General features: G+C 40.3%; 1 protein-coding gene across 1 annotated transcript in view; it reads right to left on the bottom strand.

Moving 5' to 3' along the window:
- AGBL1 (ATP/GTP binding protein like 1) overlaps positions 1–25,254 on the bottom strand; it is a 606,328-nt gene that overhangs the window by 462,165 nt on the left and 118,909 nt on the right. Inside the window, 8 exon segments of the mRNA XM_026448330.1 lie at positions 2,492–2,636; positions 10,539–10,626; positions 13,046–13,194; positions 16,007–16,093; positions 16,636–16,719; positions 18,228–18,808; positions 20,192–20,308; positions 25,053–25,120. Of these exon segments, the coding sequence (XP_026304115.1) occupies positions 2,492–2,636; positions 10,539–10,626; positions 13,046–13,194; positions 16,007–16,093; positions 16,636–16,719; positions 18,228–18,808; positions 20,192–20,308; positions 25,053–25,120 (1,319 nt within the window).

The raw sequence follows: 25,254 nt of genomic DNA, 5'->3' as shown, positions 1-25,254 counted from the left end.
TGACTGGTGCAGAGAGGGGAATCCTCTTTTTTGTGTGTTTTTGTTTCCCTTTAAGATGAAATCATCTCCTCATTGACTCCCGACCCAGTGGTTCTTAGAGTTATTTACCAGTTGCAAATTTTAGACATTGTATTCTGATCTGAAACTGTGTCCAGAAGGTAAGCAGGCCCAGAGGCACAAGGTAAACAACTAGGTACCATCAAGTCAAGGCCAGGTTGAAAGGGGTACACAATTTGAATCAGCTTGTAGGCACCTAGCAAGAATCCATTGGAGCATCTTGGAGTAAGAATTAGACCATGTTTGGAAAGAGACATTATCCCTCAGGGGAACCACATCCACGGCACCCAGCATTAAAGATATAAACTGTGGGTTGGTGATTTGAATTCAAACATGTCTGATACATCTGATGATACAGAGATGTCTGTATCATCAAACAATGATGACTACATGTACTCATAAAACGACTGCCTGTGTTCGTAGCTTATGAATGTAATAGCAAGCAATGACACTGATCTGACCCTGGAGCAGAAATTCAGAATTTCTTCTACACTTTTCTACAGGAGAGTAGAAAGACCACAGGAATACACCTCAAAGGCTGATGTTCTGTCCCTGCATGGCTGCTAGCTAAATGTGGGACTTCAGGTCTCAGTTCTTGCATCTATAAATGTTAAGGGTGAATTAGACAACTTCACCAACCCCTTTGCGTTCTAATGTTTTACACGAATGGCCACCAGGACCTTATCAGAGTCCAAGATATTCTAACAAGTGAAAAGAACAGTGTCCTAGATCCATGATCCCTTACCCAATGGGAAAGACAAACACATAACACATATTGAAAAAGAAATCCCCTTCCCTAGCAGATTCTTTTTGCTTTTGGTTTTTTTCTTTTTTTTTTCAGATAGGGTCTCACTTGGCTGCCCACGATGGAATGCAGTTGTGTGATCCTGGTTCACTGCAGCCTCAACCTCCTGAGCCCAAGTGATCCTCCATCTCAGCCTTCCAAGTAGTTGGGTCTACGGGTGCATACCACCAGGCCTGGCTAATTTTTGTATTTTTTGTAGAGATGGGGTTTCACTATGCTGCCCAGACTGGTCTCGAACTCTGGCTCAAGCAATCCTCTCCCCTTGGCCTCCCAAAGTGCTGGGATTACAGGAGTGAGCCACTGCGCCCAGCCCACAGTAGACTTTTCATGTGCAGCGTTTCACAGGCAAGGCCGTAAAAACAACTGTTGAAGGGGGATCATGAATCTTGCCTGTTCTGTGTCCCTAAAAGCAACAAAACATGTTTTATAACAAATGTGGCTTGTTACAGCCTAGCTTGCGATGCACATTACTTGGATTAACTTCTTGAGCTCTCTGAGTGTGATACACAAATAATACTAGTTGTGTATCTTTTGCAATCTGGAAAACAGTAAAAATCTCTCTTTAGGCAAGACAACATATGGAGAAGAGGACAGATGCACTTTCATGAAGCGGTGAGCCAAGTGGTGCAAGATATGCCTTCTCTATGCAAAAAAATTCCCATTTATACCTGCACATTCCTTTTGAAGGAAAAGATGTTCTTGGTTATTATCTTTTCCAACTCCTTATCACAGCCTTAAAATGAAAATGCTCATCCTTCAAGCTAAGTAATACATATATAAACACATATGATTATAAATATGCTAATAACATTTTACATTAACACAGAGGATGAAAGTGCTTTATAGAAGTTACTGGAGCTCATTTATCCTTAGGAAATCTACGAAATGGTAGCAGTAAGGGATAGTTTGCCAGCTTTTTCAAATGACAGAAAACTGCATGGTTTAAGCAGTCCATTTGCTCACAGCAGTCTTGCGAACTTTTTGCAGGGCCTTATGGAACACAGGAATGCTAACTGTGAGTCTGCCCTGACTTCTCCTACTCTCCCTCATAAAAAGATTGTGGTTGTCTGTTGCAATGATCTAGTGTTTTCTTCTTACACTTTTCTCTTCCACCCTGGATCCTGCTAGCCACCTCCAGCTCATGGTCATCGGAACCACTGGAGATGCTGGCATGGCTGCTTGCACACAGCCTCAGAAGTTTCCCAAGCTCTACCTTCCTGCTTTCTCCATTCCTCTGAATGGCTGAATTTTCTTCATATTTGCATTTCAGCTTACTTGTATGGTCTTGCTTCCCATACAACTCCAACCTACTTCATACTTAACTTGACTTGTTAAACATAGAGTCTCTTAAGAAATGTCCCCATGTCCTGCCCCAACTTGCAGACCACTTGGGCCTTCGGAATGTCACTGATCAAGGCTCAGCCTTGTGCTCTGTCCAGGGAAGGAGATGGGACACATAGAAAGCCACCAAGTCAGTGACAACAAAACCTGGCTCCCTTAGGAAGGCCATAGTTTCCCTACACCCTCCTCCGCTCCCAATCAGGATGTCAGGGTCTCCAAAATGTTCTCGGGAAAACATCAGAGAGCCCCTTCAGTCCTGCTGGAGTGATACTGTAAAGAGGAAGTTACCATGAGGGCTGTGTAGGTGTAGGGATAGTGGTAGGCCAGGTAGCAGACATCCTCATTGTGTGGGAAGGTGACAGCAAAGGTGAGGGTATAGTAGCACTTCCCAGATGCTCCGCCTGCAGCAGCTGTACTCTGGCGATAATGATTTCTAAAGAGAGAGGAGGAGAAGAGAATAAGGGAGAGGTGGGAGGGGGGTCACTTAGGGTCCTAGATGCTATAAATCTTGTGTGTTATATACTGTATTGGCACAATGGCCTTCACTTGAAACATTTCTGCAGGTGAAACTGAGAAAAGGGAAATGTCCAAGTGAACTTACCGCCAGTTCATGAGTCTGTTCAGCAACATATAGCCTGGCCCATCTGCCTCCCAACTGTGCCATATATGCTACCAACCTTTCTTTGCTGTCTGAAAATGAGGGCTGTCCTAGTCATTGAGCTAGAAAATCGAGGAAAATGTGAACAGTTCTGTTTTTCCTGGGTTTACATTGGAGATATAAACTTTATCATCCAAATCTGGGTTCCCCCAATCCCTGTCTCTCCCCAGACCACATAGGGTACAACTCCTTCCTTTCCCCTCTACCTGCCAAGTAGATTTATCAGCAATCATAGGATATATCGAATTCCAATTCAACATTTAATGTATGTTATCTTATGTTATTATTGCAGCAACCCGTCGTGTGGATGACGAAACAAAAGCTTAGAAAAGTTAATTTGCCAAAGGGCTGAAAGAGAAATGGTAGATACAGGACTGAGACCCAGATCTCTCTGGCTGCAAAGGCTTTGTTCTTTCCACTGTACAATGCTTTCTTCCCAAAGGAATATGTTTGTCACCTCAAATGTGGTTCAGCTTCGTAAGGCTTGAGAGTGCACATTTTCCTTGTCAAAGATGAAGAACCAGTTTTGATACTTCAGAGAACAGTATCAAAGAAAATTGCACCCAGAAGTCCATTCCGAGCAATATTTTCCCCACACGCTGCCAATTGATGCTCAGACAGCTGCGCAGGCTTTCCTGAGAAATGTTATCATCAAGGCTGCATTATAATGCAAAATACACCCGGACACCAAGAGATGTAATTCCACCTTTGAACATTTACAACGTTGGCTTACTAGTCCATTGTGCTTTTGATTTTATTGGGGGAAAGGGAAGGGGAAGGGAAGAAATAGTAGGTAATTATTCTTGTGTGTTCTTGAAAAAGATAAAAAACATAGGTTATTCTTTTCTACTTTTTTGCTACGTTCATGCCACTCCCTACCTAAGCAAAAAGCAAGCCTGGAAGAAAGAGATAGAAAACCTATTATTTTATTTCTCATGATTTTGTGGCTTTTCAATATTTATACACCTAGGAATGGGACTAAGGGAAGCTGGTAGCCCACTGACTGTGGCCTGATACCTTTATCTTGCCTCAGCTTCTGTCAATATGGCAACCTAGAGCCTTGGTCATGCTAGGGAAAGGAGGGTACCCTGTAACAACGTAAGCCCTAAGTGGCTGTCACACCCAGGTTTTTGGCATTGTATTAATAGAATCCATTTCCTTTGTGCCTACAGAAATAGAAATTTCAAAAGAGTGTCTTCCCACATGGTGTGATATGGATCGCAATGCCTAATTGAGTCTACTCTGCCAGATTGCCCCAAAGTTCTGAAGCTTCTCCAAAAGCTATGATTCTGGTTATTAGAAAGTATGCAAAGAAGCAGATGGTAGCTCAGAAAGCATGCAAGTTACATATGCTCTACCTCTTATTTGCTTTCTGATTTCCCTTGTGAAGGCTCCATGCAAACATACACTCAGTTTACACCTTGCTGAACAAAATGCTAGTCAATTACTCCTCTTTACAGGAAACAGCAGTTGAAATAAAATGAGCCAGGGATAACCAATCAAAGCGTGGAAGAGTGCTTCACTTGTAAGCATATATGTGTGGGTGCACACACAGATGTGCACCTATTCATGAATGTAAAGGCAGATGGAAACAAGCACATTGTGCTTCACTGTCCCCAGTTCTTCACCTACAAACAGTGGAGACAGAGCCTGTATCTTGACTCAAGAATAATAGGTGTCCCTAAGGGCCAGTAGTGTTGGTCTTATTTGGCATGGGCCTTGCTTCTTTTTAGTTTCCCCACTGCACTATTAGTACACTAAAGTCATATCACAAGCACATTTAGCCTATGCAAACTCAACCTCACCTCATTCAACCACAGGAGAGACCAAGAAAGACAGAGAAAAAAAAATCCATGTATTTATCTCTATGTTCTTTCCCTCATTCAGACCAAATCTGGACTCCAAGGAAAGAATAGCTGCAGTGAAATGGAAAGAGAAATAAAATGGGCTAATCATTAGCTCTGGAGCTTCCATGGGCTCAAGATTTAAGGGAAGTGTAAGGAATTCAAATGGTAGATTTGATTATGTCAAATCTGCCTTCTCACACCACCAACATATATACACATACACACACTCTCCCTCTCTCTCTCTTTCCTTCACCTAACACACTACCCCCCACAGCTTGGTGATGTTAGATTCTCCTGATCAAGACTAAAGACTCCCCACCGACAAGCCAGCCTTCTCCAGGATGGTTACACACTGTTGGAATTCCAAAAAAATATATATATATATTATCAACACCTTATTCAGAATGACTTTCAGCTAAAGGAAATTCAGTTACAACCCTCGCCTGGGGTCTAAACTCTGGCTGAACCTAAAGCAAATGTCAGGCATCCCCACTGGAGTCTCCTGGCAGCCCCCTTGTAGCAGGAGTTGTCCAGGAGATGACTCTACTTCCAGCATACCTTCCTCTGCAGAGACCTTTAAACTTTCCCAAGATCATCTTCTTCAAAGCCAAGTGTTTGATAAATCTCTAAAGTGAAACATCTGGCTTGCTACAGTTCAGTTCATCCATGATAAACTGAGATCCCATCAACAAGCTCTTTTCTTTTCCCAGTTATGATGTGGACATATCAAGTGATGTTTGCAAGAACCAATGTTCATCTTTCCTATGTTAAATTGTTCCCATGTTCTTGCTTTATATGGAAAGCCCTTTCCATCTTCCTTATTTAGCTAAGTCTTCTTCATCCTTCAAGATTTAACTCAAGTGTTTCCTCTTTCAGGAAGCCTTCCCTGATAGCCCCCTTATCACTCCTATTCTCATGGCCAATACTTTGTGGCAAGGACCATGCTTATTCATCTGTTTATCTTTATGCTTCCCACATTGCCTGGACATAGCAGCTGTTCAGTTAAAGTTTGTATAATAAGTGGACCCAAGACTCCAGAAGTAATAATTAGGTTGCTCAATGTATTTTATCTCCAATCCTAATGACATCCTTTCAAGGTGGGCATTATTACACACATTCTACAGATGGGAATTAAGGCTCACAGAGGTTAAGTGTCTAGAGCAATTCCACACAACAAGTATAGTAAACAGGATTTAACCCCAGTTGTAGGCTTAGCTTAGAAACTAAATTTATTTTTATTATATCACCTGCTTGTTAGGAATGGATAAAAAAGGACAAGATGTCTTATGCCCAATGTAGCAAGTAAGAATCTGAAGTTTTTATCTTCATAAATCAGAACTTCCTATGAACTTACAGTCCAAAATAACAGAAAAAAAAGGAAAATAATCCAGCTGAGAGTTAATAAGATGATCCATATACTATGACTTTTATATCATTGATATTTGATGCCACTAAGAAGATGTTTTTACTAATTATTTAAAATAATTGCTAGCATTTATTGAACACCTACTATGCACCAGACACTGTTCTAACCTTTACACATGTTTTATCTCACGTCATTTTATCTTCAGAACACTTCTATTAGGTAGATACCATTATTATCCCATTTTAAGATGAAGAATCTGAGGTTGAAAGAAGTTGGTATAATTTGCCCAAGGTCACGCCATTAATGAGTGGGAAGTTTCAGTCAAAGAACTTCCTCTCCTCAATCTGTTCATCTAGATGGAGAAGCAGCCTGGTGAAAATCAGTAGTGATCTTGAAGATTAGCTGGATCCTATTGGTCATCTGGGGTCAAAGATGACCTGGGCTGGGTACATCCAGCAACTTCACAGCTAAAAGGCTTTTTGTTTGCTTTTCTGTTCCCTGAACCATTTATCTTTGAAAGGATCTGTACTTTTATAATCATAAAGACTTCAATGAAGCAAGGAGCAAGTACACGAAGGCATAGTTATGAACTCAGGTTATTTCCATTTGTACTTAAAAATATGCTGGAAAGTCATTGTTTCTTTTTGGCAGGGTGCATAAAATAAGCAAATGCCATGATAGAGAATGGATTAGATAATCTTAAAATGACAACGGCTCTGTTCAACAAGCGTGCATCATTTCACTTAACAGGATCTAATAAGGCAGAGCAGTGAAGTTGCCAGGCTTCCCTGTGTCTGCAGCATTTCTAATATTCTATATAACACCAAATCTCTCTCCTGAGATCCTGTGGAAGGATGCATGATGGCAGAGCTCTTGTATGACATTCATCTTCATGAGTGAGCTGTTCCATCTCCTCTCATGAGCGGAGATAAATGTCAGAAGAGATCAGCCATTGTGTATTACATGGCCACTCTAAGCGCTCAGCCTCCCTCCCTCTGCCCTTCAGCACCAGAATTACTTTAGACCAGAGCGGGGAGAGAATTCAAAAAGGTGTGTGGCTGTGCACATCAGAGGAAGAAGCAGACCACAGGGAACTAAATAAAAGAGAAACTAAAAGAGCCCTTACTTACTTTTACTAGAGGCAGGGAAAAATGAATCTGCCCATTTCTGTTCCTCCCTCTTGAGAGGCATTTTTTATTTTCCAGCCTAGTGGTCTTCAAGGTGGGGAAGAGCAAGGGGTAGAACAGAGGAGGTGGGAGGTGCTCCATGGGAGGGGCAGAGTGATCAACTGACCACTGGCAGAAAATATTAGAGTTTCTCCTTAAAATGATTATTATCTAGATAGTAAGAAAGAAATTAAGTCGTCTACTGTTTAATGTGGGGATTGGCATGGCTGTCTCAATGTCAACCTAATGTGTCAAACCAGATGATGGTGCAGCAATCTTATCCACTCATCACTGTTGTATTCCAGGGCTGGAGTATGAAAAACACATTATATCTGCTTCTACAGTTCTTATATGTTAGTTAAGCATTGATTGTTGCATAGGAGAGGTCTCCAAAGGGAGAAGTGGGAACAACTAGCTCCCTTCCTTTTTCTTTTGCTTTTAGCTTCCAGGAAGGTATTTAAGTCTACAGAAGCTTACTTTGATTTACAGATTGTATTACCTAAATTAAACTAAACCTCACAAAATAGACAATTACTTTTTAAAAGAAAATCTTCTTAGAAGCCATCTATTGATGTTAAAATTAAATTGCAATCAAAATGACTAGAAAATGGCAGAATGGACATGGCCTACCCCTTACCCTTAATATTAGGTCTTTCTCAGTAATTCTCATTTTTGTTAAAATAATCTAATCAGATCTAGAAAGTTAAACAAAATTTCTCAAAATTACCAAAAAGACTATTTATAACTACATCTGATGGTGAACTCCACGGCAAAATTCTAGTGTGCCCTAAGCTACAAATAGCATAAAGATGTAACAATTAGGTAGATATGAACTATTATTTGTTTCATCTTTCTCTCCTAATTTAAAACTCTTCATTTTTTGCATGCTTTCTTATATGTATATGCTAGTATAGTAATGCATATATACTTTTTTAAATGTATAAACTAATCTAGTAAGAACACATACAAATATATCTTATTGCTTAGTGACGTATTGTCAAAATAGTTTGGAGACTTTTCATTTTATGACAATTGGCCCTCCAGAGTAGTCAGCCCACATCCTCAACTGCTCATCATTGCTGTCAACTTCAACTTCTGAAGGAAAATGCAAATGCAAATCCCATTTCTTCTGAGTTTCCTTTTTCCTTTCACCCTTCTAGAAACATACTCAGGTACCATGCCTCACAGTTGTCTCCACAATGAGCACCCTGGCATCCTCTTAAAACATGGCACCAAATCTGGGACTTTAACAGCACAACAGAAATAGAGCAGAGTTTCTAAAGATATATGGGAGATAAGGAAATAGGGAAGTAAAGTTCTCCCAAATTAATATACCAGAAATAATAAAGGCAGGAGAGAAGCAAAGAACTCTTGTAAAGCAAATCAACTCAAAGATCAAGATGGGTAAATAGGGAGAGAAATATTGTATAATCTAATGCATCATTTTACAATTGAGAGAGGTGTTCTAATTTGTGGGTGAATAGAGATTACACATATCTATCTTGTTGTTACATCATATTATTGGGAATATGTTAACACAACGTGGTGAATAATTATAAAACAAACTACTTTACAATGTAGCAATCTTATCCATTCATCTCTGCTGTATTCATGGTTAGAATATGAAAAATTAATTACATTATACATTCATGGTTTTTTCTTATCCCTCTGTTGCTCTTTAATCACATAATAATTGTCTTGCTAATAGCTCTAAAAGCTATCAGAATTGGTTCTCCTTAGGTCAAGGCTGTACTTTTGAAAGTGTGACTTCTTCCTTCTTTCGGGAAATACGTGATCCCCTTAGCCTTCTTATTCCCCAATTCCAAGAGGAGTATCCTCCAACGGGACATTTATACATCCCATTAGGAAATAATGCAAAATGTTACGTTTGTCCAATCTGTTACTAACTTTCGGGTCCAAGCCAGCTCTAAGCTGGGTCTTTCACATTTACTGAGAATAACTTTTCAGAGAAAACTAAAACTCATTCTTGACACACCAAGGTCCAAAAGTAGGTTTTCATTTTTTTTTTCCTGCAGTTGCAGACTATCACCTTGAGGTGATGTTTAATCTAAATCTCTTTGAACCATAAGAATGGCCCTGAGAGTCTTAAGATAGGTGAGCCAGAGAGTAGTTGCCTTTTAGGTGAATGGAAAACCAACAAAGTCATAATATTGTGCAATTTTTCTAAAGGATATAAAAAATCCTCTTTACATTCATATCCTAATAGATATAGGATTGAATACCTCCAACTCTTTTATTACAGACTGCTAGTCAGCCTGGCTCTGTGTCTTGTAGACTATCATTATCTCCATGGTGATTTTTGCCTTTGTATCTGATATAGCAACAAGATTCTTGACCTTTCCCATCTATCAATACTCCTATCCTCAAAGTCTCAAAAGCCAAGAGGCATAAGGGTATATACTCTGTTTCCTTTCCATAGTGACAACTATCCTAAACTCCAGAATGTCTGATCATACTTTTTTAGATGGCTCTAGTAATTTCAGAAAGAGATGAAACTTACTTTATTTAAGAAAATAAGAAATGGCCTCTCAGTTTTTATAAGAAATTAGCACTGAACTAATAATTAATTATATATATATATATTCTTCGTCTAGCAATTCCTATCCTTATTTTCTTATAAATTTGAATTTTATTTTTCATCTGAAGAAAATATACACATAAGCTATCTAGATGTCTGGAATGCATTTCTTTCATCAAAATATATGGACAATTTAAAGTTCATTGCAACTTTGCAGGATAAACTGATGAAACTGGAGACTGATCAAGGATTGAAGATGAATTTTGAAACTCCTCCCTCTTTTATTTTTTTCCACAAAATTATCTTGCTATGGGGAGGAGTTACATATGTGTAATTGTCACATATTCACCCTCCTGTACTTTGGAAAACTAAACCACGGGGCAGATAGAAACAGGATAGAACATCTCAGACATTTCACTCTCTGGGTTCAGCAGAAATAAGTAAAGAACTAAGGCTTGACACACTAATCACAGGTAGAATCTATACGACTTCTAATATCTGACAACAAGATTTAAAAGTTTTAATGTGTTTAAATGAAGATAAACTCTTTCAGCAAATCAAAAGGTATTTCTTGAGGTCTACTGTGGGTGCCAGTGAATATGCTTCTGAAGAGCAGGACATTGGCCATTAGGACAGAGTGACAAAAAACTTATCAGACAAGCACAGATTGCTAATGTTTCTAAGATCAATATGGAGAAGTGGGAAATTGAGAGAAAATTACAGGACAGAGAAAAGGAAACTAATAGCGCTCTAACTTACTTGTAGTAACATATTTCATAGCCTGTCCGTATCCAGGTGGGTCTGCCAAGAAGGGCCTCCTTCACGGAATACAGGGTGGGCTGCATCCCTACACAAAATCAGAAAAGGAATTAATCTTTTTTTATATATATATACTTTAAGTTCTAGGGTACATATGCATAACGTGCAGGTTTGTTACATATGTATACTTGTGCCATGTTGGTGTGCTGCACCCATCAACTCGTCAGCACCCATCAATTCATCATTTATATCAGGTATAACTCCCCAATGCAATCCCTCCCCCCTCCCCCCTCCCCATGATAGGCCCCAGTGTGTGATGTTCCCCTTCCCGTGTCCAAGTGAGCTCATTGTTCAGTTCCCACCTATGAGTGAGAACATGCGGTGTTTAATATACAAGAAAAAAACAAACAACCCCATCAAAAAGTGGGCAAAGGATATGAACAGACATTTCTCAAAAGAAGACATTCATACAGCCAACAGACACATGAAAAAATGCTCATCATCACTGGCCATCAGAGAAATGCAAATCAAAACCACAATGAGATACCATCTCACACCAGTTAGAATGGCAATCATTAAAAAATCAGGAAACAACAGGTGTTGGAGAGGATGTGGAGAAATAGGAACACTTTTACACTGTTGGTGGGATTGTAAACTAGTTCAACCATTGTGGAAAACAGTATGGCGATTCCTCAAGGATCTAGAACTAGATGTACCATATGACCCAGCCATCCCTCTACTGGGTATATACCCAAAGGATTATAAATTATGCTACTACAAAGACACATGCACACGTATGTTTATTGCGGCACTATTCACAATAGCAAAGACTTGGAATCAACCCAAATGTCCATCAGTGACAGACTGGATTAAGAAAATGTGGCACATATACACCATGGAATACTATGCAGCCATAAAAAAGGATGAGTTTGCGTCCTTTGTAGGGACATGGATGCAGCTGGAAACCATCATTCTTAGCAAACTATCACAAGAAGAGGAATTAATCTTTACATGAGGGAAAGAGAGTTGTTCTGGGACAAATAATGATCCTCAAAGATACATAGGTCTTAATCCCTGGAAACTGTGACTGTTAACTGTATATGGCCAAAGAGACTTTGCAGATACGATTAAGTTAAGGATCTTGAGATAGGGTGATTATCCTGGTGAGCCCTAAATGCAATCACAAATATCCTTATGAGAGGGAGGTAGAGGGAGGTTTGACTATAGAAGAGATGCAATGTGGCCAGGCATGGTGGCTCATGCCTGTAATCCCAGCACTTTGGGAGGCTGAGGCTGGCAAATCATGATGTCAGGAGATCAAGACTATCCTGGCTAGCATGGTGAAACCCCATCTCTACTAAAAATACAAAAAATTAGCTGGGCATGGTGGCACGCACCTGTAGTCCCAGCTACTTGAGTGGCTGAGGCAGGAGAATTGCTTCAACCTGGGCTGCAGAGGTTGCAGTGAGCAGAGATTGCACCACTGCACTCCAGCCTAGATGACAGAGCTAGACGCTGTCTCACAAAAATAAAAAATTAAAAAAAAAAAAGAGATGCAATGTGACTGAAGCAGAGAGAGATTTGAAGATGCAACACTGCTAGCTTTGAGGAAGCAAGAATGGGCCATCAGCCAAGGAATGCAGGAAATGTTACTCTAGAAGCTGGGAAAGGAAAGAAAATGGAGTTTCCCCTGGAATCTCCAGAGGAACCATGGTTCTCTCAACAGCTTGACTTCGGCTCAGAGAAACTGATTTTGGACTTCTGAACCCCAGAACTGTAAGAGAACAGATCTGTCTTGTTTTAAACCACCGAGTTTGTGACAATTTGTTACAACAGCCATACAAAGTGAATATAAATATCAAGGTTCATATTTTCTCTTCTCATACCCACAAGAATCTGTTTAGTCACTACAAAATAGAGGCAGTATCCTGCACTTAGCCCCAGACACTGGGAATACTTATTCCTCATTCAAAGTCACCCAGTAAATTAGTATTTGTATGCAGAATTTCCACTCCTTGAAACATTCAAAATAAATACAGGCTGCTCATCAGCCTTTCTCTCTTGAATATCTCCTCCAAAATGACCACGGGTATTCAGGAGAATTCAAACTTCTCCAAGAGCTTTCTAAGAATGTAAATCAGTGTTGTGCAATTGAATTTTGTTGTTCCTCTATCTTGCAGGAAAAAAAGCAGATCAAAGCATTTGCTCCTATGGGACTTAGGAGATGGAGAGAAGGAATAAATGAGAGGGCTTACCAACCTCAAAAGATTCAAGGTAGAGTGAGGAAATCCAGAAGAAGTGGATGTCATGTGTGGCAGAGTGAGGATGCCCAGCCTCCCCTCTAAAGTAGCAATGTGCCACTGAGGGCCACTGCCTGCCTTGCTGCACCTGGCAACCCAAAACTCTGCCCAACTTCAAACCCTCTGAACCCAAGCAAGGCTCTTTGAATCCAAACAGTCAAGAAATGTCATTCCTGGCATGTTCCAGAAAGCCCCTAGAGTTCATACCATAATTAAACTGGCTGTTAGGCTTCTCGCAGTTGATGATGTTGAAGTGATAAGGGACGGCCGCCTGCATACCGCTCACTTTGAAATAGAACCACTGCTGGTGCTGGGTGCTGTTTACATCCACGTTGACCAGCAAGTCATACTCAAACCTGCAGATCAGAAGCAAGACTGGAGGGTTATCTGGAAAGCCTTTAAGGTAAACTTCAGACACTGAGAATCTACATGTTTCAGTTTCTGTGTTATAGATCTAAGATCCAGGATCTCAGCTCGCTGGTAAGTTATACTTATCAACCTGATGCCACAATACTGGGTACAGATTTTGGAAATTCGTGGAGGTGAGAGGGCTTCCTAGTATTATGAGTCAATTACGCAATAGTGCATATTTTTAATTTTTTAAATTATTATAGATACAGAATAGTTGTATTTATTTATGGGGTACATGTGATATTTTGATACAATAATACAATGTGTAATGATCAAATCAGGGTAATTGAAATATCTATCACCTAAGCATTTAACACTTTTTTGTGTTAAGAAATTCCAGTTCTAGTCTTTTTACTATTTTGAAATATTAGCACATCTTTTTATTAAACTATAATGAAGTTTTTATCTAACTAGAAAAAATGCAAATGTGTTATATACCAGAGAAAATTCAACCACATCTGGTTTGGATATGCCATTACTATTTGATGATCAACATTATTTTGAGCCTCAATTTCCACATATGGAAAATGAAAGTGTCTAAACTTGCAGTGCTGTTTATAAAAATCAAATAACCTAGTAAATATAAATCCCCCAACAAAACAACAAACATGAATTAGGCTAGCAATGCAGGGGTTGTTTCATTTTCATTGTGATATAACTCCCATGCTATAAAATACACACATCTTAAATATACAGCTCAATGAATTTATCTACATCTGAAACCACTTGTGTGACTACTGCCCAGATATAGGACATTTCCAGCACCCCAGGAGGCCCTCAGCAATCCTCTCCCCATCACTATGTCTCCAAAGGTTATTATTTTTCTGATCTCTAGCAACAGAACTAGCAATGCAGTTTTGACTTAAACATTATCAGGATATTTTATTTTTAAAAATATTGTTTCATTCTCTTGGTATTCTCTTTGAGTTGCTTTTATGAAAAGTAAAATGTTTTTGTCCCAATCCATTCATACTCTCCCACACTGGACCCCTGGTAAATGGCATTGTATGAGATTTATGAAAGGCTAGAGCTTGGTATAAGACAGATGAGAGCAGAGTAGAACTCTCTGATGGAGTCTAGTCCTCACACTGTCGCTGTAGGCACCACACTCTAACCACTGGGCTCACCATACAACACATGATGTGTAACCCATGGAGTGGCACTCACAAGAACAATTCTGGAAAGGCTATGACCCTCAAATTGTCTGCTATTCCCACAGTGCTCTCTCCAAAAAGTAATCATAAAAATTCCTTACCCAATAGTAGGTTTGTTTACTGTTACTTGACTCTATTACCCTGACCGTAACTGATGAGTTTAGGATTTTACACTCTGGTCCAAGGGAAATGGATAGAGAAAAAGACCTGAGCCGGGCCAGCAGCTTAGGCACATCCTGATCTGATAGCTATTCCACCAGGAGACTCATAATCAGGTCTCCTTTCCTGGATCCCTTGAATGTGATATCTGGAGAGAAGAAATAGTAAAAGCAGGAGCCACAGGAAGAAGTGGAAACTAAGCCAACAACACAAAGAAGGCTGATAAACAGTCTTGACATGATTGTCTTTCCTGTCTTCAGCCTGATTAGTTAAACTCATCTCTGTTTTATATGTTGGGTTTCCTTGAAATATTTTATGTGCAAAAAAAAGATCACCCTTCACCTCCCCCAAAAGGGAAAAACTTCAAAAATGAATCCTCAGGTGAATATAAAGGAGGTCTCAGCTATACTGAATTCCGAGCTCCAACCATGACGAATATGCATCCCTGAGTAAGAACGGATGTTGACTAAGGGCTGATCATGTACCAGGTACTACTCTAAGAGCTTTAACTATATTAGTCAGCTCTCATGAAATCCCTAAGTAGTAGGTGCAATTATTGTTCTCATTTTGTGAGTGAGGAAATAAAGGCATGGAATGAGTTAGGAAACTTGCTCAGTCTCCTGGCTGGAAGGTAATGAAGTTACCCTGGCACTCTGATTCTGATGTCTGTCTATGGCCACCACACCATTATCTGTTCTAGACTGTTTTTCCAGAAGTTCACCTATAGAAGATGAATCATATATCTTGCCTTTTGGTATAAGGGAAATATAATAGAAAGAATTTTAACATAGTGAGAACTGCAGTCTCTTCTGACACTGAAAAAGAAGTAAAATTCATGTGTGTTTTATTTCCTTTCTTTTAGTTTGTACAGCCCTAGACTTTCCTTGGCTAGGATATCCTTTTCTACTGAGAGCTCATCTGTAGGTTCTGCTAGAGAGGCATGGTACTGCATCTTCCCTTGAATGCAGGATTGTTCACCTCTCTCTGGGAAGCTCATGATTTTTGCCACCTAAGTACACCGGAATGAGAGCAACAGGCATGGAGAAGTGCAGGAATAGCAAGCCCATGTACTCTTCCGGGTCAGCAGAATCAGCCTTGGCATCAAAGTATAAACATCCCAGTCAAAGTGCTCTCACACCCAAATATGGACCCATTATTTGAAACACAAGACACATTAATAACAGTTCACCTCTACTGAATGGCTCACTTAGCTATGGTGTCAGTGATTTCCCTAGTGGTGTACTGGTAAATGTTTAACAAATGACTCCCTGAGAGGAAAAACCTTCCCTTGTACTGTTTGCCAATTTGTAAGGTATAAATACTCCCACCATGACTGATTTCAAGCCACCAATGTGAGGTCACTGAACAGAGCATGGAGAAGAGACAATCACAGCTCACTCTTACGAACTGCCAGGAGATACCCACTGTGGTTTTCCTTACTTACTCACGCACTTGGATGGCTTTGCGAAGATTTCCTGACTCAAATTTAGAGAAGAACTGTAAACAATTGGAAGTATTGTCTTGCAAAGGCCTACAATGAAATAAGGAACATGTGAACATATGTGTTATCACTACTCTTTGAAAACTGTGATGATTCTTTTTTTTTTTTTTCATTATTTATTATTATTTTTGAGATGGAGCCTTAGTCTGTCATCCAGGCTGGAGTGCGGTGGCGCCATCTCGGCTCACTGCAACCTCCGCCTCCCAGGTTCAAGCCGTTCTCCTGCCTCAGTCTCCCGAGTAGCTGGGACTACCGGCACCCACCACCATGCCCAGCTAATTTTTTCTATTTTTAGTACAGATAGGGTTTCACTGTGTTAGCTAGGATGGTCTCGGTCCTGAACTCACGATCCGCCTGCCTCAACCTCCCAAAGTGCTGGGATTACAGGCATGAGACACCACACCTGGCTGATGATTCTTAAAGGTAAACTTTTTCTTATAGATCTTTAACCTGAATTTTCATCATGCTATTTTAGGAGGAGGAGTGGATTATTAACAGGAAACATGTCTATTCTCATGCCATTAACAGAATTCTTCATGCCCCACATTCCTCAGATGCACAAGACTACCTACCAAGGCTCATCTAAACTGAAGACAACTTTATTTATAACATCACGTGGCTGGATGAGCCTTCGAATATCCTCAAATATCCTGATCCTGAAAAAGAAAATTGAAAAAATTTTAAGGGTCAGCCTTCTCTCCCTAGCTCACTCATCCTATGATCACCTGGGAAGAACTTTGGGGGTCATCAGAGAAATATGAAAGCACAGAGAAGTTTAATAACACCTCAACCTTGAGCTCAGATAGTGGAAATAGCCCTGCCCTCCTTCTTTCTCTTTCTTTATCAAAAAATAAAACTGCATGAGAAGTAGGAATGTAGGAAGTAGTGATGTTAGGTTTCAGTTAGAGAATTCTTGGCTTGAAGAATTTTACCAAAAGCACTTGCGTTGGGGAACTTTGGAACTTTTCTAGCTGTGGGAATAAGACGGTAGTTTGCACTGAGAAAGTTTTGAGGAAGACATTAGGACTATTAGCTGCCAGCATCTTCAAGGTTTGGGAGGCTCCAATAAGCCTGTGTGCCCTTGTACAATTTATATTCCTTGGGCTCTGTCTGCTCCAGTAGGCTAAGGTCAGTCTTCTAAGAAACACCAAAATCTGGGATATTTAACTAAGAGACGGAAAGAAAGCTTAGGAGGTCTTTCAGATTACCTTCCTGAATTTCCAGTCCAGTTCACAGGGGAGGTGTGAGAGAAGGGTGAAGAAAAGTAAACGTGAGGCCTGGACTCAGAGGGAAGATGTCCTATGCAGGGATAAGATGGTGCTAGAATAGCCCTTGTGATCTGTTTCTCAAAAACATGAGCAGTACAGATAAAGTGCAGGGGGTAGGGCTGGATATGTCAGCCAGGACCCCAGGTGGGAGCAGTTTGGGGGATTTACCATCAAGAGAATAATTTACCAATGACATGAATAATAAGAAAACTTTCTGGTCTGCCCACTTTGCTCCACTGACTTGGTATGTGCATACAGATTTTTTCAAGAAAAATAATGTTTTCTTTGCCTTTAGCAGTTTTCATTTTAATCTCAATATGCTGAGCCATGGGTAAAGCTCCCTTTCCTGCCTTCTGGCAATAATCTATTATCTAGTGTTTCTTCCCTGGAGAATATCTTTTCCATTCCCTCCTCTGTGAAGCAGCAAAACTAGTCTCTGAACTAAGCCAGGGTATATAATACCTGGGGCTCCTCCTTTCTATTAGCAAGATATCCCATACCAATTTGTAGGAAGCAAGAAAAGAGATCCCAAATAATCAGTTCTTGATTTTTCTGAAAACTTACTTTTGAGGAAGGAGCCCAGTATTTGGGGAAACTAGATGATCTTTCTTTGTGATAGTGGTTTGCAATGGAGATAGGATAAGGAGTTGTATTAGAATTACTCAAGGAATTTTTCGTCAGAAAATACATGCCTACAACTACCCCATACTTGATTGTGAAATGTCCTTGCAGGAAGGAAAGTTTGTGTGTTTGGTTAGTTTGCCAACAGGCTTTAACATGTTCCTGAATAATGCTCACTTTCCTATAGATAGTAGAATTATCTGTACAAACCAGTTACTTATAAAATTATCAAAGAACAGAAAAAAAAAGAGCTCCCAAGTCAGTAGCGCCATCACCTTTGGACTCCACATTTGCGTTCCAACATAGGCTGAGTGGTGGGAGGGGGACAGTGTCCCCAGACATCAGGAAATGCCACCATCTTGAAGTCCACCACAGAGCTGGTTCTTCTGGCTTTGGCCATATAAAGATAGGGATCGTGGAAAGGGACACACTTCAGATGTGTCTGCAGAAGCTTATCTATTACTTCAACAGCCTCTCCAGTCCTAGTGGAGTTAGAAAAGGAGGCACTCATCCTTGGGCAGAAAATTGCATCTATGTCCCAGGCATCTGCTTTCGGGGAAGCCTGAATGTCAGGGATTTCACTTTCAGAAGAATCTCTCCCGAGACTATTGGATTGCACATTTTGGTACGGGTTCACTCTAGGCTTTCTTTTGGAGCCTAGATGCACAGTGGACCTTTGCGTCTTCACCATACACAGAAGGGAACTCCGGACAGAGTCTTCCCTTTCTTGTCCACAGGAGCTTTGGTCCTTGTTGTAGCAGTGCTGCTTTGAGGAGGCAGCAGTCGGAATGTGGTGGTGATTCGCATACTGAGTCTTTTCAGAGTTCAAATCACCTCCAGGTTTGGACTCCAGTTCCTTCATGTTCAAAATGGAATAGAATATGTTAGTGTGTCCTTCCAGGTAGAGAATACAATTTGATCCTTGTCCTTACTCTCTGGGCACAGAGCTAAGCATAAATCCTATGAATCTGGAAGCCTTCTCCAAGGTCAACTAAGAAAGACTAACCTTCAAGAGTCAAATAAATGACAGAATCATAGAAACTCATGTTTGGAAGGGCCTTTTGGTGGGTCTAGTCCAACGCTAAACAGTATTTGAATGTCTCCTTCAAGACCCCCACTAAATTACAATCTGGTTGAAAAACCGTATTTATGGGGTCTCACTGCACCCCAAGGCAGTGCCTTTCACTTTAGGATAATTCTGTTTATTTGAAATAAATGTTTATACTAAACTGAAATTTCCTTCCCTGAAACTGTTATCACTGATCGCCTTCTGCTTTCTGAAGTCAAATAGAATATATTAAGTCCCTTCTGTGCACGTGACTTAGCTTATACCCTTAAATTCAGCCAAATTCATGATTTATTACTAAGAGTCATAAGAAAATAATGGAGATCAAAAAGCAGGTCTAAAATATTGATGGCAGCAACAGTGGCAGCAGCAACTAGGCACAGAATTAGCATCACCAGGTCTAACATTCCCAATTTGTTTATACTAACAAAGAAAGCCTGAAGTCAGTATGTCCACCTTCAAAAAGCCATCTAGGACAACAGTGCCACTTGGCACAAGAACAATTAAATCATCAAGAATTTTTATTTGCTTTTTCAGTGCATGGGGGCAAGGCACCCTGCCCACCAGACAATAGGTAGTGATATGTACCTTCATGCTATAGTCATGCATTACTTAACAATGCAGGATGTTCTGAGAAAGGCATCATCAGGTGATTTCATCATTGTATGAACATCATAGGGTGTGCTTACACATACTTAGATGGCATAGCCTACTGCAAACCTAGGCTGTATGGTGTAGCCTATTGCTCCCAGGCTACAAATCTGTACAGCATGTTACTGTACTGAACACTTTAGGCAATAGGAACACGATGGCATTTGTGTGTCTAAACATAAAAAGTTGCAGTGAAAATACAGTCTTATAATCTTATGGGACCATCGTGGAATACGCTGGCTGTCATCAATGGAAATGTCCTCAGGCAGCTCATGACTGTGTACCCATCCTAAGTGTAGGGTGTCAGATTGAGGACCCCTTGCATACATTCTAAATTTTTCCCATATTTGCCACCTTTTCCCATTTTTGTTTAACATTCTGCTCTTCTCTAAGGAAGAGGCCAGAAGCAGATGGCTAATGATGAGCAATGCTTTCCATCTGGATACCCTGGTTTGGCCTCCCAGGGTCTGCAAAGAATCCATCATGCATCGTCAAAGATCAGAACCACAGCGTATGTCCTACCTCAAAGCTATAGGAGAGCTCAAGACACATCGCCTCATATTGCATCAGTTCCTCTTCAGGTCGGTCAAGACCAGGTTTGGAACTTAGCTTGTTCACATCTGTTTCCAAGTCATCATCCTACATGGAATAGTCATAGAAGAGATTACAATCAGGAAATCCACCATGAGAAGCATCAAGATAAGATATGTATGTGCTTCTTCAGAATCTTAGGACGTGGTTTTCTTGCCTCAAATTATAGCACTAGCCTATCCAGTGAAAAATTTGTTATGCTGGATTGTATTTTTAAAATAAAAAGAAAGAAGATAAACAACTTGTCTCAGCATTTATGTCAGTATTTGTCAACCTTCATCAGAAATAAAAACTTGTATGAGATAAACTACATAAGCTATAAAACATATTATAAAAGAAATTCTTTATCTCATTGCCACTATCATCAACATCATTGTAATTATTGTCCCTCTTTATCTATCTTTGACATTTAGGTTTAGTCAATCTTTTCACAAACATTTAATCAGCACCAACTGTGAGCAGGTACTCTTCTAGGTACTGAAGTTTCAGTCACAATGGAACAGACAAATATCCATGCTTCCATGGTTATTTGCCTTTTAGCGAGAGAAGAAAAACAGTAAAGAAGAAAGCAAACAAATGAATATGTTAATTTCCAACAGTTATAACTCCCCTTGAAATGATAAAAGAGAGTGATGTGACTAAGATTGGGGAATGGGAGGCCGTTTGGATTGGGAGATCTCAGGAGGACTCATAAGGAGGTAATGTTTTAGCTGAGACCTAAATGGCAAAAAAAAAAAAAAAAAAAAAAAAAAAAAAAAAAAAGCCAGCTATGCACAGGCCTAGCAGTGAATTATTAAAGAAGGAAAAACTTCAATTTGTTTACAGAAAGAAGGTGGCTGATGCATACAGAATAAGAGAAAGATTGCAGGAGATGAGATTTGAGAAATAGGCAGGAGAGAAATTATATCAATCCTTACAAGACATAGGGAGGAGCTGGTAGTCTCCTACTACATCTTTATCCTTTTGTACATTTAAAAATTTACCAAACCACCACGAGTCTTTTATTTATCGGATTGAATAATCCCAGGCACTTTATTCTTGATAGATAATCATTTCAAAACAATTTAATGATAATGGTGACTCTCCTCTGAATACTTCTGTGTTTTCCAAGGGTTGTAGGGTCTTACAGAGAAAAAGCACCAGGTATCAACCAGCCTAGTCTCTTTATCTTTCCATATCCTAGATTAAGTTTCCTTAATGAAATAGAGAAAAAAAAATACCATATGTTTTACAAGTATATTTCATTAGTTAAGGAAAAACCTGGCAGTCCTGAAAGGTTAAATCCAATAAACATAGAAAATAAATGTTTGTATTCCTGATCCAAGGGGAACAAAATGCAATGTTCTATCTGTTTCACAATTTTTCTCCAAACTTCAAATTAAAAGAAAAGTAATTCCCATGAGTTTCATGTAATGATATTTTCAGGTACAGTATACACCATGACTAACTCCATGGCCACCACTCTTGTGCTTTGCAGCTTCATCCATCAATTCCCACTTGTCTCCACCCACTCCGCTGCAATCTCAGCCATGGCACTAATGGAACCACCACCTGGAAGGCCATTGGGATGAATGTCCACAACAGCGAGTAAGGTTGTGCTCCAACTGGTGCATCTGAAGGGAGGAGAGTCATGCAACCCATGAGCTGTAACCTAATTCATTCCACATGTGACTAGGCAATCCACTTAGCCTTAGAGCAGGGGTTAATAAACTGTGGCCCACTGGTTGTTTTTGTCAATAAAGTTTTATTGGAACAGAACCACACCCATTCATTTGGTCATGGCTGTTTTCTCAGTGCAACAGCAAAGTTCAATAGTTGTGATAGAAACCATTTCTGCCTTCAAAGTTCTGGAGCTTAGTCTCTGAGAACCAGGCACTCAGCCAGGTTGCCATCTCCTTTTGTATTTCTTATAAATGGCATTTGTTCTTATCTGGAGGTGGCCTGCTTCTGTGTCCTCACAGCAGCCCAGGCAGTCCTTTACCAACTAGGATTCTGCTACCCACCTAATCCAGGTAATGCTTTCTGGCTCTTGTTCCATAGGTTGGAGTTCTTGGACATTGTCTTTTGGCTGCCTCAAACTTGAGTTCACCATTCCATTGAAGGCAGTGATTTGAAAACTTAATAAGAACAAACTCCAAGTTCACTAGACTGCAAACTCTTTAAAGATAAAAACTATGTCTTATCTGTTTGTGATTCATATAAACATCCCCAAGAATTTAGCATGCTGCATATGGATTATACCCAATAAAGCACTTGAAAGAAATAAAAAATGAAAAAGAAAGGAAAGGAAGGAAGAAGGAAGGGAGAGCTTGAATTTACTCTGTTTATCACCCTCTTCTTCAGAGTTTTGCAGAATCTAATGCTTGTGTATGTGAAGACAGCCCACATCTACTACGTTGACCTTGGCAGTTTTCAATCAAATCACAGCACCCTACTTTCCACTCTCATGAAATATCCTCTTAATCATTCTTTCTAAGAGGCTGGTCCTAATTATTACCTAAGATTGTCAGATGGGAAGGCCACAGGTTAAAGGCCTGTGTCAGTGCTGTGGCCAGAAATAAAATATGCCTGACTTCTTGTTCATGCCTCTGGCAGCAAATGCTGCTGGTTTCCCCAGGGAAAATCCAGTTTTCTGGAGCAGTTTCCTTGCTCTTGCTGTGCCTCTGAATCAAGCCCTAACTCTCATGCTCCTCTCCTTCTCTGCAACTCATCTTCATGCTGACTTCTCATCTTCTTGCCTTGGCTTGAAGTCTTTTGATGATTAGTTTTCAAGCTCTTACCAATTTGTCTTGTGCTTCTTTGCCAGTTGAGTTTATTTATTTGTTTAGGGTTCTCTCTACCCCACCCCTCCACCCTCTGCAGAGCGTGGGCCAAGGGAAGTATCTGGACGCCCTCCCTCCCATACTGTGGGAAGTCAGGCGCTATCGTGCACCCAGTCCCTCCCCATCAGATACATGAAGCAAGTGACACTCTGCATCAGACATTCAGTTATCAAAGAGCAAGCAAGAGGGGAGGGGAAAGTGACACTGATGAATGACTGCAGCAGCACAGTATTATTCAAATAATTCATTACGTACTCCATAGGCCTGTACCACCAAGCCACAGCAAAGATCCAATTTGCTACTGATGACTTCAGAAATGATTCTACTTAGCAACAACACCCAGAGAACACCAGACTGTCAATAGCAGTCTAAACCTACAGATGTAGCTTAAGAGGTAGTCCCTGTATGTCTGCTACTACCATCAGCAAGGTGAGTGATTATCATGATAGAGAACTTAAAAGCCTCTTTCTTTCTAAACAGATAGGAAAGAAGGAGAGAAAGAAAAGGAGGAAAAATTTTTGATTTTTTAAATTTGAGTTTCATCCCCAAGAAGTGTCGTAAAAGGCAGCATTGACTTTAATTTACTGAGTCTTATTTTACGGATGACAAAATTAAGAAACTGTAACTTAAAGGAATTTGTCAAAGTCCATGTCCACCAACAGAAATGGAGAGAGAATTATAATTCACAGACAAATTCTTATTCTAGAGCAGTGATCCTCAACTAGGGGTGATTTTGGCAAGTCTTAGAGATATTTTTGGTTCATACTTGGGGGGGTAACGAGGTGGGTACTACCGATATCCAGTGGGTAGAGGTCAGGGATGCTGCTAAACATCCTACAATGTACAAGGCAGCCTCCCACAACCAAGAAGTATCCAGTCTAAATGCTAACAGTGCCAAGGTCTAGAAACCTTGTTGTAGAAAAACAGTAGTAAACTATGTCCCATTGCTTATTTTTGTAAATGAAGATTGTTTGGAGGTTGGGCACAGTGGCTCATGCCTGTAGTCCCAGCATTTTGGGAGGCTGAAGTGGGCAGATTGCAAGGTCAAGAGTTCGAGATCAGCCTGGCCAATATGGTGAAACCCTGTCTCTACTAAAAATACAAAAATTAGCTGGGTGTGGTGGTAGGCATCTGTAGTCCCAGCTACTTGGGAGGCTGAAGTTGGTGAATTGCTTGGACCCAGGAGGCGGAGGTTGCAGTGAGCCAAGATCGCACCACTGCACTCCAGCCTGGTGACAGAGTGAGACTCCATCTCAAAAAAAAAAAAAAAAAAAAAAAAGCTTCTTGGAACACAGCCATGCCCATTTGTTTACAAATTGTCTATAGCTGTTTTGTGCTACAACGGTAAAGTTGAGTAGTTGTGACAAAGACTGTATGGTCCACAAAGCCTAAAATAATTACTATTGGACCTTTTATAGGAAGTTCACCAACCTCTGTTCTATAGGATAGGCCTTTTTGGGAGGAGGACCAAAGAGCAACACTTCTCTGCTGGCCAGGTTGTGTACTGTGCAACTTAAGGGAAAACAATTCAGAGTCTGATGTCAATGGACTTGTACGACGCAGCAGCCCTGTGCAGAAAGGATAAGAAGAGTGACTTATGAAGACAGGTGAGATCTACTAGAAAGCTTCCTGGAAAACCTTTCTAGCATCTTAAATGATCTTATTAGATATACCAACTCCAAGTATTGTGTACCTAAAGCTCATCTGAATAAAGTATTGGTGTCTTCATAATGTATAGGATAGCCTCTGACTTTACAATGAGACATTGTACTGGACCTACCAAGATGAAAATGACAACTGGGAAATCAATAACAGCAGCTGTCATTTATTGATCATCACTACCACTGGAGTGGCAGTACTAAAGCTAGTTCTTAAAATTTACACTGGACTTGGGCAAACATAGGAAGTGATGTTTTTCTGTGCATGATATGACTATGGACATCATTAGAAGCATGAGCTGGTGTACCTACTTCCACTTTCCCATCTTCAGTGTCAGAGTCTTTGTCCACCTCGTCATCGCCGTCATCTTCAAAATCCTCTGGACGGGGAAAAAGAGGTGAAATAAGTGAGGTCTCCCCTTTGCCTGGGATTTAGGATTTAGATGTTCACCACACAGTTGTTCTTTCTTCTTCCTCTCTCAAATAAGGGGCCCAATATTAATTGCACAATATT

Source organism: Piliocolobus tephrosceles, chromosome 6 (assembly GCF_002776525.5).
Source record: "Piliocolobus tephrosceles isolate RC106 chromosome 6, ASM277652v3, whole genome shotgun sequence".
NCBI lineage: Eukaryota > Metazoa > Chordata > Mammalia > Primates > Cercopithecidae > Piliocolobus > Piliocolobus tephrosceles.
Note: the sequence above shows the minus strand (reverse complement) of the source record. Positions and strands in the feature narration are given on the sequence as shown.